The sequence below is a fragment of the Conger conger genome, chromosome 8 (genome assembly GCF_963514075.1).
Source record: "Conger conger chromosome 8, fConCon1.1, whole genome shotgun sequence".
NCBI classification, from domain to species: Eukaryota; Metazoa; Chordata; class Actinopteri; order Anguilliformes; family Congridae; genus Conger; species Conger conger.
In genome coordinates, this window is record NC_083767.1 from 8,505,524 (window position 1) to 8,521,185 (window position 15,662).

At 40.6% G+C, this 15,662-nt stretch overlaps 1 protein-coding gene across 1 annotated transcript; it reads right to left on the reverse strand.

Moving 5' to 3' along the window:
• Nucleotides 1-7,050: 7,050 nt before the first annotated feature.
• LOC133135120 (uncharacterized) lies at nt 7,051-12,137 on the reverse strand. The gene is made up of 4 exons (XM_061251901.1): nt 12,119-12,137; nt 10,397-10,504; nt 8,202-8,413; nt 7,051-7,119 (listed from the first exon to the last, which is right to left on the reverse strand). Exons 1-4 carry the CDS (start codon nt 12,135-12,137, stop codon nt 7,051-7,053), a joined length of 408 nt encoding a protein of 135 aa, XP_061107885.1.
• Between the last annotated feature and the right edge of the window lie 3,525 nt (nt 12,138-15,662).

Sequence of the window (15,662 nt, forward strand, 5' to 3'; positions counted from 1 at the left end):
GCTAACGAAAACATCCCTGTGGTAGTTGCAGATATTTCAGTTGAAATTGTGGAACTTGAGGGAATACTTGTGGGAGACTTTGACATTTCAGCAGAACTTGAAGGTATTGAAGAAATTTCTGTGGTAGATGGAAACATTTCCGTTGATCTTGTGGGAATTGATGGGATACTTGTGGCTGATGTTGACATTTCATGTGTGCTTATTGCTAGTGAGGACATGCCTGTGGTAGTTGCAAATATTTCAGTTGAAATTGTGGAGCTTGAGGGATTCATTGTGGCTGGAATTGACATTTCAGTTGCGCTTGAAGATAGCAAGGACATACTTGTTCCTGACGTAGACATTTCTTTTGAACTTGTGGGACTTTGTGGGGAAATTGTGGCTGTTGTTGACATTTCAGTTGAGCTTGTAGACAGTGAGGACAAAGTTGATGGTCTTGTAGACATTTCAGTCAGGCTAGTAGGTAGTGATGACATGCTCGTGTCTGATATAGACATGTCAGTTGAAGTTGCAGAACCTGACATGATGAATGTGGTAGATGTCAACATTTCAGTCAAACTTGTCGAAATTGAGGGGATACTTGTGGCTGATGTCAACATTTCAGTTGTGCTTATAGCTTGTGAGGACATGCTTGTGGTGGTGCTAGACATTTCAGGTGAACTTGTGGGGATAATTGTGGCAAATATTGACATTTCAGTAGAGCTTGTAGATAATGAGGACAAAGCTGAGGATAATGTAGCCATTTTACTCGAGATTATAGGTAGTGAGGTTATGCTTGTGTCTGATGTAGACATGTCAGTTGAACCTGTGGTGCTTGACATGATAAATATGGTAGATGTCGACATTGTTGGTGAACTTGAGGGCATCCTTGTCACTGACGTAGACATTTCAGTCGTGCTTCTCAGTAGTGATGACATGTTTAGACCAGATGTAGACATTTCACTTAAAATTGTGGAAGTTGACCGGATACTTTTGGGAGATATTGACACTTCAGTAAAGCTTGTAGGTAGTGCAGACATACCTGTGATGGATGTGGAAATTTCAGTCGAACTTGTGGAACTTGAGGGGATGACTGTGGTTAATGTTGATGTTTCAGGAGAGCTTGTAGGTAGTGAAGACATACCTGTGGTAGATATCAACATTTCAGTTGAAATAGTCGAACGTGAGGGGATAATTGTGGTTGACATTGACAATACAATAGAGCTTATCAGTGATGAGGGCAAACTTGTGGCTGGCATCGACATTTCGGACATGCTTGTGGAACTTGACATGATAAATGTGGTAGAGTTCAACATTTCAGTTGATCTTGTGGAAATTGAGGGGATAATTGTGGGAGACATTGACATTTCAGTCGAGCTTGTAGTTAGTGAAGACATACCTGTGGTGGATGTAGACATTTCAGTTGAACTTATGGAACTTGAGGGGATGATTGTGGTTGATGTTGACAATCCAGTTGAACTTGTAGGGAGTGAAGTAATACCTGTGGTGGATGTAGACATTTCAGTTGAAATGGTGGAACTTGAGTTGTTATTTGTGGTTGACATTGACATTACAATCAAGCTCATCAGTGGTGAGGACAAACTTGTGGCTGGTGCAGACATTTTGGACGTGCTTGTGGAACTTGACTTGATAAATGTGGTGGAGGTCAACATTTCAGTTGAAATTGTGGAACTTCTGGGGATAATTGTGCTTGAAGTTGTCAATCCAGTAGAACTTTTAGATATTGAAGAATTACCTATGGTAGATATAAACACTTCAGGTGACCTTGTGGCAGTTGAGGGGATACTTGTGACTGATGTGAACATGTCAGTTGTGCTTGTAGCTAGTGAGGACATGTCTTTGGTTGTTGTAGACATTTCCATTGAAATTATAGAATTTGTGGACATACTTGTTCCTGAGATCGACATTTCAGTAGGGCTTGTAGAAAGTGAGGACGAAGTTGAGGCTAATGTAGACATTTCAGTAGAGCTTGTCGGTAATGAGAACATACTTGTTCCTGATGTAGAGATTTCCATTGCACTTCTGGAACTTGCAGGGATAATTGTGGCTAAGGTTGACATTTCAGTCAAGCTTGTAGGTAGTGAGATCAAGCGTCCCCCTGATGTAGACATGTCAGTTGAACTTGAGGTGCTTGACATGATAAATGTGTTAGATTTCGACATTTCAGTTGAACCTATGGAAATTGAGGGCATATTTTTGGATGTGGTTTCCGTAGAGCTTCTAGACAGTGTGGACAAGGTTGAGGTTAATGTCGACATTTCTGGAGAGCTTATTGGTAATGAGAAAATACTTGTTCCTGATGTAGACATTTCAGTTGGAATTATTGAACTTGAAGGGATAATTATGGCTGATGTTGACATTTCAGTTGTGCTTATAGGTAGTGATGACAAGCTTGTGCCTGATGTAGACATGTTAGTTGAATTTGCTGAACTGGACATGATAATAGTGGTAGATGGCAACATTTCAGTAGAACGTGTTGGAATTGAGGGGATACTTGTGGCTGATGTGAACATTTCAGTTGTGCTTGTAGCTAGTGAGGATGTGCCTGTGGTTCTTGCAGATATTTCAGTTGAAATTGTGGAACTTGAGGGGATAATTGTGGGAGACATTGACATTTCAAGAGAGCTTGCCGGTAGTGAGGACAAACCTGTGGCTGATGTAGACATTTCCATTGAAATTGTAGAATTTGAGGACATACTTGTTTCTGAGGTAGACATTTCTTTTGAAATTGTAGAACTTGTTGGGATAATTATGGTTGATATTGACATTTCAGTAGCACTTGTGGAACTTGACATTATAAATTTGTTGGATGTCAACATTTTAGTTGTGCTTGTAGTTATTGAGGGCATGCCTGTGTTGGTTGTCGACATTTCACTTGAACTTGTGGAACTTGAGGAGATAAATGTGGGAGACAGTGACATTTCAGTAGAGCCAGTAGCTCCTGAGAACAAGCCGTTGGTGGTTGTAGACATTTCAGTTGAGCTTGTAGAACTTGAGCGGATGATTGTGGTTGTCATTGACATTCCAGTAGAGCTTATAGGTTGTGAAATAATATCTGTACTGGATGAAGTCATTTCAGTTGAGATTGTGGCTTGTGTCGACATTTCCTTTGCAATTGTGGAACTTGACAGGATAATTGTGGGAGACACTGACATTTGAGTCAAACTTCTTGGTAGTGAAGTAAAATCTGTTGTGGTTGTAGACGTTTCAGTTGAAATTGTGGAAGTTGAGGGGATACTTGTGGCTGATCTTGACATTTCGGTAGAGCTCATAGGCAGTGAGGTAAAGCTTGAACCTGATGTAGACGTGTCCATTGAACTTGCAGTGCTCAACATCATAAATGTGGAAGATGTTGACATTTCAGTTGAACTTGTGGGAATACTTGTGGCTGAAGTTAACATTTCAGTTGTTCTTATAGCTGGTGAGGACAGGCCTCTGTGGACTGTAGACATAATTGTGGGAGAAATTGACATCACAGAAGAGCTTGTAGCTAAGGAGGTCATGCCTGAGGTGGTTGTAGACATTTCAATTGTGGAATTTGAGGCGATAATTGTGGATAAAGTTGTCATTCCAGTAGAGCTTGTCGGCAGTGAAATAATACCTGTGATTGGTGTTGACATTTCAGTTGTGCTTGTAAGTGAGGACATGCCTGTGGGGGTTGAAGACATTTCAGTTGAAATTGTAGAACTTGAGGGGGTAATTGTTGGAGACACTGACATTTCAGTTGAGCTTGTAGTGAGTGAAGACATACCTGTGGTGGATGTAGATTTTTCAGTTGAACTTGTAGAACTTGAGGGGATAATTATGGCTGATGTTGACATTTCAGTTGAGCTTGTAGTTAGTGAGGTCATTCTTGTGCCTGATGTTGACATTCCATTTGTGTTTGTAGCTTGTGAGGACATGCCTATGGTTGCTGTAGACATTTCAGTTGAACTTGTGGAACTTGTGGACATACTTGTTCCTGAGATCGACATTTCAGTAGGGCTTGTAGACAGCGATGACAAAGTTGAGGCTAATGTAGACATTTCAGTAGAGCTTATCGGTAATGAGAACATAATTGTTCCTGATGTAAACATTTCCGTTGAGCTTGTGGAACTTGAAGGGTTAATTATAGCTGATGTTGACATTTCAGTAGAGTTTGTAGGTAGTGGTGACATGCTTGTGCTTGATGTAGACCTGTCAGATGAGCTTGTAGAACTTGGCAGGATAAATGTGGTAGATGGCAACATTTCAGGAGAACTTGTGGAAATTGAGGGATCTCTTGTGGCTGCTGTAGACATTTCAGTTGTGCTTATAGCTAGTGAGGATAAACTTGTTCCCGATGTAGACATTTCTGTTGAACTTGTGGAACTTGAGGGTATAATTATGGCTGATGTTGATATTTCAGTAGAACTTGAAGATGACATGCTTGTGCTTGATGTAGACACGTCAGATGAACTTGCAGAACTTGACAGGATAAATGTGGTAGATGGCAACATTTCAGGAGAACTTGTGGGAATTGAGGGAGCTCTTGTGGCTGATGTAGACATTTCAGCAGTGCTTGTAGGGAGGGATGGCATGCTTGTGCTTGATGTAGACATCTCAGATGAACTTGCAGAACTTGACAGGATAAATGTGGTAGATGTCAACAATTCAGTTGAACTTGTGGAACTTGAGGGGATCATTTTGGTTGATACTGACATTAAAGGAGAACTTGCAGATAGTGAGGATATACTTGTGCCAGCTGTAGAAATTTCATTTGAACTTGTGGAACTTGAGGACATACTTGTTACTGAGGTTGACATTTCAGGAGAACTTGTGGATAATGAGGAAGAGGTTGTGGAACTTTCTGTTGAACTTGTGGAACTTGAGGGTATAATTATGGCTGATGTTGCTATTTCAGTAGAACTTGAAGATGACATGCTTGTGCTTGATATAGACATGTCAGTAGAACTTGAAGATGACATGCTTGTGCTTGATATAGACATATCAGATGAACTTGCAGAACTTGACAGGATAAATGTGGTAGATGGCAACATTTCAGTTGAACTTGTGGAAATTGAGGGTATACTTGTGGCTGATGTAGACATTTCAGCAGTGCTTGTAGGGAGGGATGGCATGCTTGTGCTTGATGTAGACATCTCAGATGAACTTACAGAACTTGACAGGATAAATGTGGTAGATGTCAACAATTCAGTTGAACTTGTGGAACTTGAGGGGATCATTTTGGTTGATACTGACATTAAAGGAGAACTTGCAGATAGTGAGGATATACTTGTGCCAACTGTAGACATTTCATTTGAACTTGAGGACATACTTGTTACTGAGGTCGACATTTCAGGAGAACTTGTGGATAATGAGGAAGAGGTTGTGGAACTTTCTGTTGAACTTGTGGAACTTGAGGGTATAATTATGGCTGATGTTGCTATTTCAGTAGAACTTGAAGATGACATGCTTGTGCTTGATATAGACATGTCAGATGAACTTACAGAACTTGACAGGATAAGTGTGGTAGATGGCAACATTTCAGGAGAACTTGTGGAAATTGAGGGTATACTTGTGGCTGATGTAGACATTTCAGCAGTGCTTGTAGGGAGTGATGCAATGCTTGTACTTGATGTAGAAATCTCAGATGAACTTGCAGAATTTGAAAGGATAAATGTGGAAGATGGCAAGGTAGTTGAACTTGTGGAACTTGATGGGATCATTTTGGTTGATACTGACATTACAGGAGAGCTTGCAGATAGTGAGGATATACTTGTGCCAGCTGTAGACATTTCATTTGAACTTGTGGAACTTGAAGACATACTTGTTACTGAGGTCGACATTTCAGTAGAACTTGTGGATAATGAGGAAGAGGTTGTGGAACTTGAGGGTATAATTATGGATGAGGTTGACATTTCATTTGAGCTTGTAGATAGTGAGAATAAATTTGTGACTGATGTAGACATTTCAGTAGTGCTTGTGGGTAGTGAGGACAAACTTGTGACTGGTGTTGACATTTCAGTAGAACTTGTGGAAATTGAGGGAACACTTGTGGCTGATGTGAACATTTCAGTTGTGCTCGTAGCTAGTGAGGACATGCCTGTGGTGGGTATTGATATTTCAGTTGAACTTGTGGAACTTGAGGGTATAATTACAGCTGATGTTGTCAATTCAGTTGAGCTTGTAGATAGTGAGAAGAAATTTGTGGCTGATGTAGACATTTCAGTAGTGCTTGTAGGTAGTGATGACATGCTTGTGCCTATTGTAGACATTTCAGTTGAACTTGTGGAACTTGAAGACAAACTTGTTCCTGATGTAGACATGTCAGATGCACTTGCAGAACTTGACAGGATAAATGGGGTTGATGCCAACATTTCAGTAGAACTTGTGGAAATTGAGGGAACACTTGTGGCTGATGTGGACATTTCAGTTGTGCTTGTAGCAAGTGAGGACATGCCTGTGGTGGTTATTGATATTTCAGCTGAACTTGTGGAACTTGAGGGGATGATTGTGGTTGATGTTGACAATCCAGGAGAGCTTGTAGGTAGTGAATTAATACCTGTGGTGGATATCAACATTTCATTTGAACTTGTGGAACTTGAGGACAAACTTGTTCCTGATGTAGACATTTCTGTCAAACTTGTAGAACTTGAGGGTATAATTACAGCTGATGTCGTCAATTCAGTTGAGCTTGTAGATAGTGAGAACACATTTGTGGCTGGTGTAGACAATTCAGTACTGCTTGTAGGTCGTGATGACATGCTTGTGTCTATTGTAGACATTTCAGTTGAACTTGTGGAACTTGAAGACAAACTTGTTCCTGATGTAGACATGTCAGATGCACTTGCAGAACTTGACAGGATAAATGGGGTTGATGGCAACATTTCAGTAGAACTTGTGGAAATTGAGGGAACACTTGTGGCTGATGTGGACATTTCAGTTGTGCTTGTAGCAAGTGAGGACATGCCTGTGGTGGTTATTGATATTTCAGCTGAACTTGTGGAACTTGAGGGGATGATTGTGGTTGATGTTGACAATCCAGGAGAGCTTGTAGGTAGTGAATTAATACCTGTGGTGGATATCAACATTTCATTTGAACTTGTGGAACTTGAGGACAAACTTGTTCCTGATGTAGACATTTCTGTCAAACTTGTAGAACTTGAGGGTATAATTACAGCTGATGTCGTCAATTCAGTTGAGCTTGTAGATAGTGAGAACACATTTGTGGCTGGTGTAGACATTTCAGTACTGCTTGTAGGTCGTGATGACATGCTTGTGCCTATTGTAGACATTTCAGTTGAACTTGTGGAACTTGAAGACAAACTTGTTCCTGATGTAGACATGTCAGATGCACTTGCAGAACTTGACAGGATAAATGGGGTTGATGCCAACATTTCAGTAGAACTTGTGGAAATTGAGGGAACACTTGTGGCTGATGTGGACATTTCAGTTGTGCTTGTAGCAAGTGAGGACATGCCTGTGGTGGTTATTGATATTTCAGCTGAACTTGTGGAACTTGAGGGGATGATTGTGGTTGATGTTGACAATCCAGGAGAGCTTGTAGGTAGTGAATTAATACCTGTGGTGGATATCAACATTTCATTTGAACTTGTGGAACTTGAGGACAAACTTGTTCCTGATGTAGACATTTCTGTCAAACTTGTGGAACTTGAGGGTATAATTACAGCTGATGTCGTCAATTCAGTTGAGCTTGTAGATAGTGAGAACACATTTGTGGCTGGTGTAGACATTTCAGTACTGCTTGTAGGTCGTGATGACATGCTTGTGCCTATTGTAGACATTTCAGTTGAACTTGTGGAACTTGAAGACAAACTTGTTCCTGATGTAGACATGTCAGATGCACTTGCAGAACTTGACAGGATAAATGGGGTTGATGGCAACATTTCAGTAGAACTTGTGGAAATTGAGGGAACACTTGTGGCTGATGTGGACATTTCAGTTGTGCTTGTAGCAAGTGAGGACATGCCTGTGGTGGTTATTGATATTTCAGCTGAACTTGTGGAACTTGAGGGGATGATTGTGGTTGATGTTGACAATCCAGGAGAGCTTGTAGGTAGTGAATTAATACCTGTGGTGGATATCAACATTTCATTTGAACTTGTGGAACTTGAGGACAAACTTGTTCCTGATGTAGACATTTCTGTCAAACTTGTGGAACTTGAGGGTATAATTACAGCTGATGTCGTCAATTCAGTTGAGCTTGTAGATAGTGAGAACACATTTGTGGCTGGTGTAGACATTTCAGTACTGCTTGTAGGTAGTGATGACATGCTTGTGCCTATTGTAGACATTTCAGTTGAACTTGTGGAACTTGAAGACAAACTTGTTCCTGATGTAGACATGTCAGATGCACTTGCAGAACTTGACAGGATAAATGGGGTTGATGGCAACATTTCAGTAGAGCTTGTGGAAATTGAGGGAACACTTGTGGCTGATGTGGACATTTCAGTTGTGCTTGTAGCAAGTGAGGACATGCCTGTGGTGGTTATTAATATTTCAGCTGAACTTGTGGAACTTGAGGGGATAATTGTGGTTAGTGTTGACAATCCAGGAGAGCGTGTAGGTAGTGAAGTAATACCTGTGGTGGATATCAACATTTCATTTGAACTTGTGGAACTTGAGGGGATCATTTTGGTTGATATTGACATTACAGTAGAGCTTGTCGGTAGTGAGGACAAACTTGTGACTGGTGTAGACATTTCAGCTGAACTTGTGGAACTTGAGGACAAACTTGTTCCTGATGTAGACATTTCTGTCAAACTTGTGGAACTTGAGGGTATAATTACAGCTGATGTCGTCAATTCAGTTGAGCTTGTAGATAGTGAGAACACATTTGTGGCTGGTGTGGACATTTCAGTAGTGCTTGTAGGTCGTGATGACATGCTTGTGCCTATTGTAGACATTTCAGTTGAACTTGTGGAACTTGAAGACAAACTTATTCCTGATGTAGACATGTCAGTTGCACTTGCAGAACTTGACAGGATAAATGTGGTAGATGGCAACATTTCAGTTGAACTTGTGGAAATTGAGGGTATACTTGTGGCTGATGTGGACATTTCAGTTGTGCTTGTAGCAAGTGAGGACATGCCTGTGGTGGTTATTGATATTTCAGCTGAACTTGTGGAACTTGAGGGGATGATTGTGGTTGATGTTGACAATCCAGGAGAGCTTGTAGGTAGTGAATTAATACCTGTGGTGGATATCAACATTTCATTTGAACTTGTGGAACTTGAGGACAAACTTGTTCCTGATGTAGACATTTCTGTCAAACTTGTGGAACTTGAGGGTATAATTACAGCTGATGTCATCAATTCAGTTGAGCTTGTAGATAGTGAGAACACATTTGTGGCTGGTGTGGACATTTCAGTAGTGCTTGTAGGTAGTGATGACATGCTTGTGCCTATTGTAGACATTTCAGTTGAACTTGTGGAACTTGAAGACAAACTTATTCCTGATGTAGACATGTCAGTTGCACTTGTAGAACTTGACAGGATAAATGTGGTAGATGGCAACATTTCAGTTGAACTTGTGGAAATTGAGGGTATACTTGTGGCTGATGTGGACATTTCAGTTGTGCTTGTAGCAAGTGAGGACATGCCTGTGGTGGTTATTGATATTTCAGCTGAACTTGTGGAACTTGAGGGGATGATTGTGGTTGATGTTGACAATCCAGGAGAGCTTGTAGGTAGTGAATTAATACCTGTGGTGGATATCAACATTTCATTTGAACTTGTGGAACTTGAGGACAAACTTGTTCCTGATGTAGACATTTCTGTCAAACTTGTGGAACTTGAGGGTATAATTACAGCTGATGTTGTCAATTCAGTTGAGCTTGTAGATAGTGAGAACACATTTGTGGCTGGTGTAGACATTTCAGTACTGCTTGTAGGTCGTGATGTCATGCTTGTGCCTATTGTAGACATTTCAGTTGAACTTGTGGAACTTGAAGACAAACTTGTTCCTGATGTAGACATGTCAGATGCACTTGCAGAACTTGACAGGATAAATGGGGTTGATGGCAACATTTCAGTAGAACTTGTGGAGATTGAGGGAACACTTGTGGCTGATGTGGACATTTCAGTTGTGCTTGTAGCAAGTGAGGACATGCCTGTGGTGGTTATTGATATTTCAGCTGAACTTGTGGAACTTGAGGGGATGATTGTGGTTGATGTTGACAATCCAGGAGAGCTTGTAGGTAGTGAATTAATACCTGTGGTGGATATCAACATTTCATTTGAACTTGTGGAACTTGAAGACAAACTTGTTCCTGATGTAGACATGTCAGATGCACTTGCAGAACTTGACAGGATAAATGGGGTTGATGGCAACATTTCAGTAGAACTTGTGGAGATTGAGGGAACACTTGTGGCTGATGTGGACATTTCAGTTGTGCTTGTAGCAAGTGAGGACATGCCTGTGGTGGATATCAACATTTCATTTGAACTTGTGGAACTTGAGGACAAACTTGTTCCTGATGTAGACATTTCTGTCAAACTTGTGGAACTTGAGGGTATAATTACAGCTGATGTCGTCAATTCAGTTGAGCTTGTAGATAGTGAGAACACATTTGTGGCTAGTGTAGACATTTCAGTACTGCTTGTAGGTAGTGATGACATGCTTGTGCCTATTGTAGACATTTCAGTTGAACTTGTGGAACTTGAAGACAAACTTGTTCCTGATGTAGACATGTCAGATGCACTTGCAGAACTTGACAGGATAAATGGGGTTGATGGCAACATTTCAGTAGAACTTGTGGAAATTGAGGGAACACTTGTGGCTGATGTGGACATTTCAGTTGTGCTTGTAGCAAGTGAGGACATGCCTGTGGTGGTTATTGATATTTCAGCTGAACTTGTGGAACTTGAGGGGATAATTGTGGTTAGTGTTGACAATCCAGGAGAGCGTGTAGGTAGTGAAGTAATACCTGTGGTGGATATCAACATTTCATTTGAACTTGTGGAACTTGAGGGGATCATTTTGGTTGATATTGACATTACAGTAGAGCTTGTCGGTAGTGAGGACAAACTTGTGACTGGTGTAGACATTTCAGCTGAACTTGTGGAACTTGAGGACAAACTTGTTCCTGATGTAGACATTTCTGTCAAACTTGTGGAACTTGAGGGTATAATTACAGCTGATGTTGTCAATTCAGTTGAGCTTGTAGATAGTGAGAACACATTTGTGGCTGGTGTGGACATTTCAGTAGTGCTTGTAGGTAGTGATGACATGCTTGTAGACATTTCAGTTGAACTTGTGGAACTTGAAGACAAACTTATTCCTGATGTAGACATGTCAGTTGCACTTTCAGAACTTGACAGGATAAATGTGGTAGATGGCAACATTTCAGTTGAACTTGTGGAAATCGAGGGTATACTTGTGGCTGATGTTAACATTCCAGCTGTGCTTGTAGCTAGTGAGGACAAGCCTCTGTTTGCTGTCGACATTTCAGTTGAAATTGTGGAACTTGAGAGGATAATTGTAGGAGACATTGACAGTTTAGTAGAGCTTGCAGCTAATGGGGACATGCCTGTGGTGCTTGTGGACATTTCAGTAGAAATTTTAGAAGTTGAGGGGACAATTGTGGAAGACCTTGAAATGTCAGTAGAGATTGTAGCTAGTGAAGACATACCTGTAGTGGATATAGTCATTTCAGTTGAACTTATGGAGGTTGAGGGGATAATTGTGGTTGATGTTGACATTCCAGTCAAACTTGTAGGGAGTGAAGTAATACCTGTGGTGGATGTAAACATTTCAGGTGAACTTGTGGGAATTGAGGGGTTAATTGTGGGAGACACTGACATTTCAGTAGAGCTTGTAGCTAGTGAAGACATACCTGTAGTGGATGAAGACATTTCAGTTGAAATTGTGGATCTTGAGGGGATAATTGTGGTTGATGCTGACATTCCAGTCGAACTAATAGGTAGTGAAGTAATACCTGTGGTGGATGTAGACATTTCAGTTGAACTTGTGGAACTTGTGGGCATACTTGTGATTGATATTGACATTTCAGTTGTGCTTGTGAGTGAGGACATGCCTGTGGTTGTTATAGACATTTCAGTTGATATTGTGGAACTTGAGGGGACAATTGTTGGAGACACTGACATTTCAGTAGAGCTTCCAGTAAACAAAGACATACCTGCGGTGGATGTCGACATTTCTGTTGAACTCATGGAAATTGAAGGCATGCTTATGGCTGATGTTGACATTTCATTTGTGCTTGTAGCTTGTGAGGACATGTCTGTGGTGGTTGTAGCCATTTCAACTGAGATTGTCGGACTTGACTGGATAATTGAGGCTGATGTCGACATTTCACGAGAGCTTGTAGTTAGTGAGGTCATCCTTGTGCCTGATGTAGACATGTCAGTTGAAATTGTGGAAGTTGAGGGGATAATTGTGGGAGACATTGACATTTCAGCTGTGCTTGTAGCTTGCGAGGACGTGCCTGAGGTGGTTGTAGATATTTCAGTTGAAATTGTGGAAGTTGAGGGGATAATTGTGGGAGACGTCAACATTTCAGTAGAGCTTGTAGGAAGGAAAGTCAAGCTTGTGCCTGATGTAGGCATGTCAGTTGAACTTGTAGAACTTGGCATGATAAATGGGGCAGATGTCAACATTTCAGTAGAACTTGTGGAAATTGAGGGCATACTTGTGGCTGATGTTAACATTTCAGTTGTGCTTGTAGCTTGTGAGGACGTGCCTGAGGTGGTTGTAGATATTTCAGTTGATATTGTGGAACTTGAGGGGACAATTGTGGGAGACATTGACATTTCAGTAGAGCTTGTAGCTAGGGAGGACATGCCTCTGGTGAAAGTAGAGATTTCAGTTGAAATTGTGGAAGTTGAGGGGATAATTGTGGGAGACATTGACATTTCAGTAGAGCTTGTAGGTAGGAAAGTCATGCTTGTGCCTGATGTAGACATGTCAGTTGAACTTGCAGAACTTGGCATGATAAATTGGGCAGATGTCAACATTTCAGTAGAACTTGTGGAAATTGAGGGCATACTTGTGGCTGATGTTAACATATCAGTTGTGCTTGTAGCTTGTGAGGACATCCCTTTGGTGGTTGTAGACATTTCAGTTGAACTTGTGGAACTTGAGGGGATAATTGTGGGAGACATTGACATTTCAGTAGAGCTTGTAGCTAGGGAGGACATGCCTCTGGTGAAAGTAGAGATTTCAGTTGAAATTGTGGAAGTTGAGGGGATAATTGTGGGAGACATTGACATTTCAGTAGAGCTTGTAGGTAGGAAAGTCATGCTTGTGCCTGATGTAGACATGTCAGTTGAACTTGCAGAACTTGGCATGATAAATGGGGCAGATGTCAACATTTCAGTAGAACTTGTGGAAATTGAGGGCATACTTGTGGCTGATGTTAACATTTCAGTTGTGCTTGTAGCTTGTGAGGACATCCCTTTGGTGGTTGTAGACATTTCAGTTGAACTTGTGGAACTTGAGGGGATAATTGTGGGAGACGTCAACATTTCAGTAGAGCTTGTAGGTAGGAAAGTCAAGCTTGTGCCTGATGTAGGCATGTCAGTTGAACTTGTAGAACTTGGCATGATAAATGGGGCGGATGTCAACATTTCAGTAGAACTTGTGGAAATTGAGGGCATACTTGTGGCTGATGTTAACATTTCAGTTGTGCTTGTAGCTTGTGAGGACATCCCTTTGGTGGTTGTAGACATTTCAGTAGAACTTGTGGAACTTGAGGAGATAAATGTGGCTGACATAGACATTTCCGTTGAAATTGTAGAACTTGAGGGGATAATTGTGGTTGATCCTGAGATTTCAGTCAAGCTTGGCAGTGAGGACAAACTTGTGGCTGATGTAGACATTTCAGTTGATCTTGAGTTGTTTGAGGTAATAATTGAGGTTGATGATGACATTTCAGTTGTGCTTATAACTAGTGGGGATATACTTGTGGTTGATGTTGACATTTGAATTGAACTCGGGGACATAATGGTGGTTGACTTTGACATTTCAGTAAAACTTGTCGCTAGTGAAGACATACTTTTGGTGAATGTAGACATTTCAGCAGAATTTGTAGGTAGTGACGACATGGTTGTGGCGGATGTAGACATTACATTAGAGTTTGTAGGTAGTGAGGACATACTTGTGCCTGTTGTAGACATTTCATTAGAGCTTGTCGGTGCTGAAAACACACTTTTTGCTGATGTTGAAATTTTAGTCGAAATCGTAGAATCTAAAGACACAATATAGGCAGATTTATAAACTTCAGTAGGACTTTGTACAATTAACATATTTGTATGTAATCTTTTTGATTAAGTTATTTCAGTTGAGTAGAACTTAACTTGAAAATAATTGTGAATTTATATCAGTGTTGGTCTCAGGCATACAAAATTGTTGAATGGCCAAACAGGCACTCATGTCGACCCCCAGTATACTCAATATGTGTAATACCAAGCTAACACAGAAAATTTTGCATCCTGACAAAAGAAGGTACCACTAGACAGATAATATATCTTTTCTCAACACACCTATGACATTATTCAAAAGGAAATCCACAGAATATATCTAATCAATGTTAAGGGAGCCGTGCTGCAACTGGTGCGTCTTCAGTCTATCTCAGAAGATGGGTAGGGTTTCTGTTGCCCTGATTGATGTGATATGTTTGTTCCACCACCAAGAGGGCACATGGTAATGAGCACCAGACTCCCAGAGGTGTACCTTCTGACAACATGTGTTGTTAAACTAGGAAAATGTATTGGTACTGAGAAGGTACCTGTGGTTGATGCTGACATTGATGAGAAAGGAGTTGTAGATGTAGTTGATGTCACTGCACTCACACCCAGAGCTATAATGAGAAACAAGCAATGCATGTCATCTCTGATCACATAAGAGTGTATTTAGGGTTTTTCCACAAGCATTTAAAAAAAAATTCCATGTCAGTTGTTGACAATACTTTTTCATGGAAGTCATAGTAGGTCAATTGCAGCGTGCCTTCTGTTTTTAGTCTGCAGCTGCATGTTAACACAGGTTTCCAAAGTACCGCAGAAACACATAATTTGCTGCTAACAACTATAAATTGTCACAAATACCCAATTCCTCTGAATGGAAAAATTCTTGCCAACAAGATCCCATCTCAGGGAATTTTGGGGAAAGGAAAGAGTTTCGGATGTCTAGTCATTTGCACCTGCGACCTACTGTTTATTAAATCCTAACTGAAGCATGTACCTGCACACATGGAATTGATAGGTCTACATTAGGTGCACATTGGTTCTTAGGTCTATAATAGGTCCACATGAAATGCAGGTGAAAATTCTTTATTTATTTATTTCATGTGAGGTTGTGTGCAAAGCGTTTTACCTGTCACAAAACAAGGGCTTTGCAGCTAATACATAACTAATAAGATACAGCTGCCCCATCTGTTTACACTGTTGGACCTCACCCATTACCTAATGTCTTTCTTAGTGTTTTATCCTGTCAATATTATTCATAACTTTATAATTTTGTTTTGGAGAATTATGCAAATAATTCATAAAACTAAGCTGACAATCTGTCAACTATTCTCTCTGAACATTTTCTTAGTCTGGCCTTGACTTTAACCATTCTATTTATATTCCATTTTCTAATAATGTTTCTGACAGAGGAAATAGGCAGTTTGAAATATTGAGAGTTTTTTGTAGCCTTCACTTTCTTGTTGGAAATTAACCATCTTC

Excerpts from the sequence above, each read along its gene's own strand:
- LOC133135120 (XM_061251901.1), bottom strand. Across the intron at positions 8,414-10,396 it reads AATGTTGATATCCACCACAG|CCACAAGTGTTCCCTCAATT; the intron begins GCATGTCCTCAC and ends TGTCCACATCAG. Across the intron at positions 7,120-8,201 it reads TGTCTACACCAGCCACAAAT|TTCTACAAGTTTGACAGAAA; the intron begins GTGTTCTCACTA and ends TATACCCTCAAG.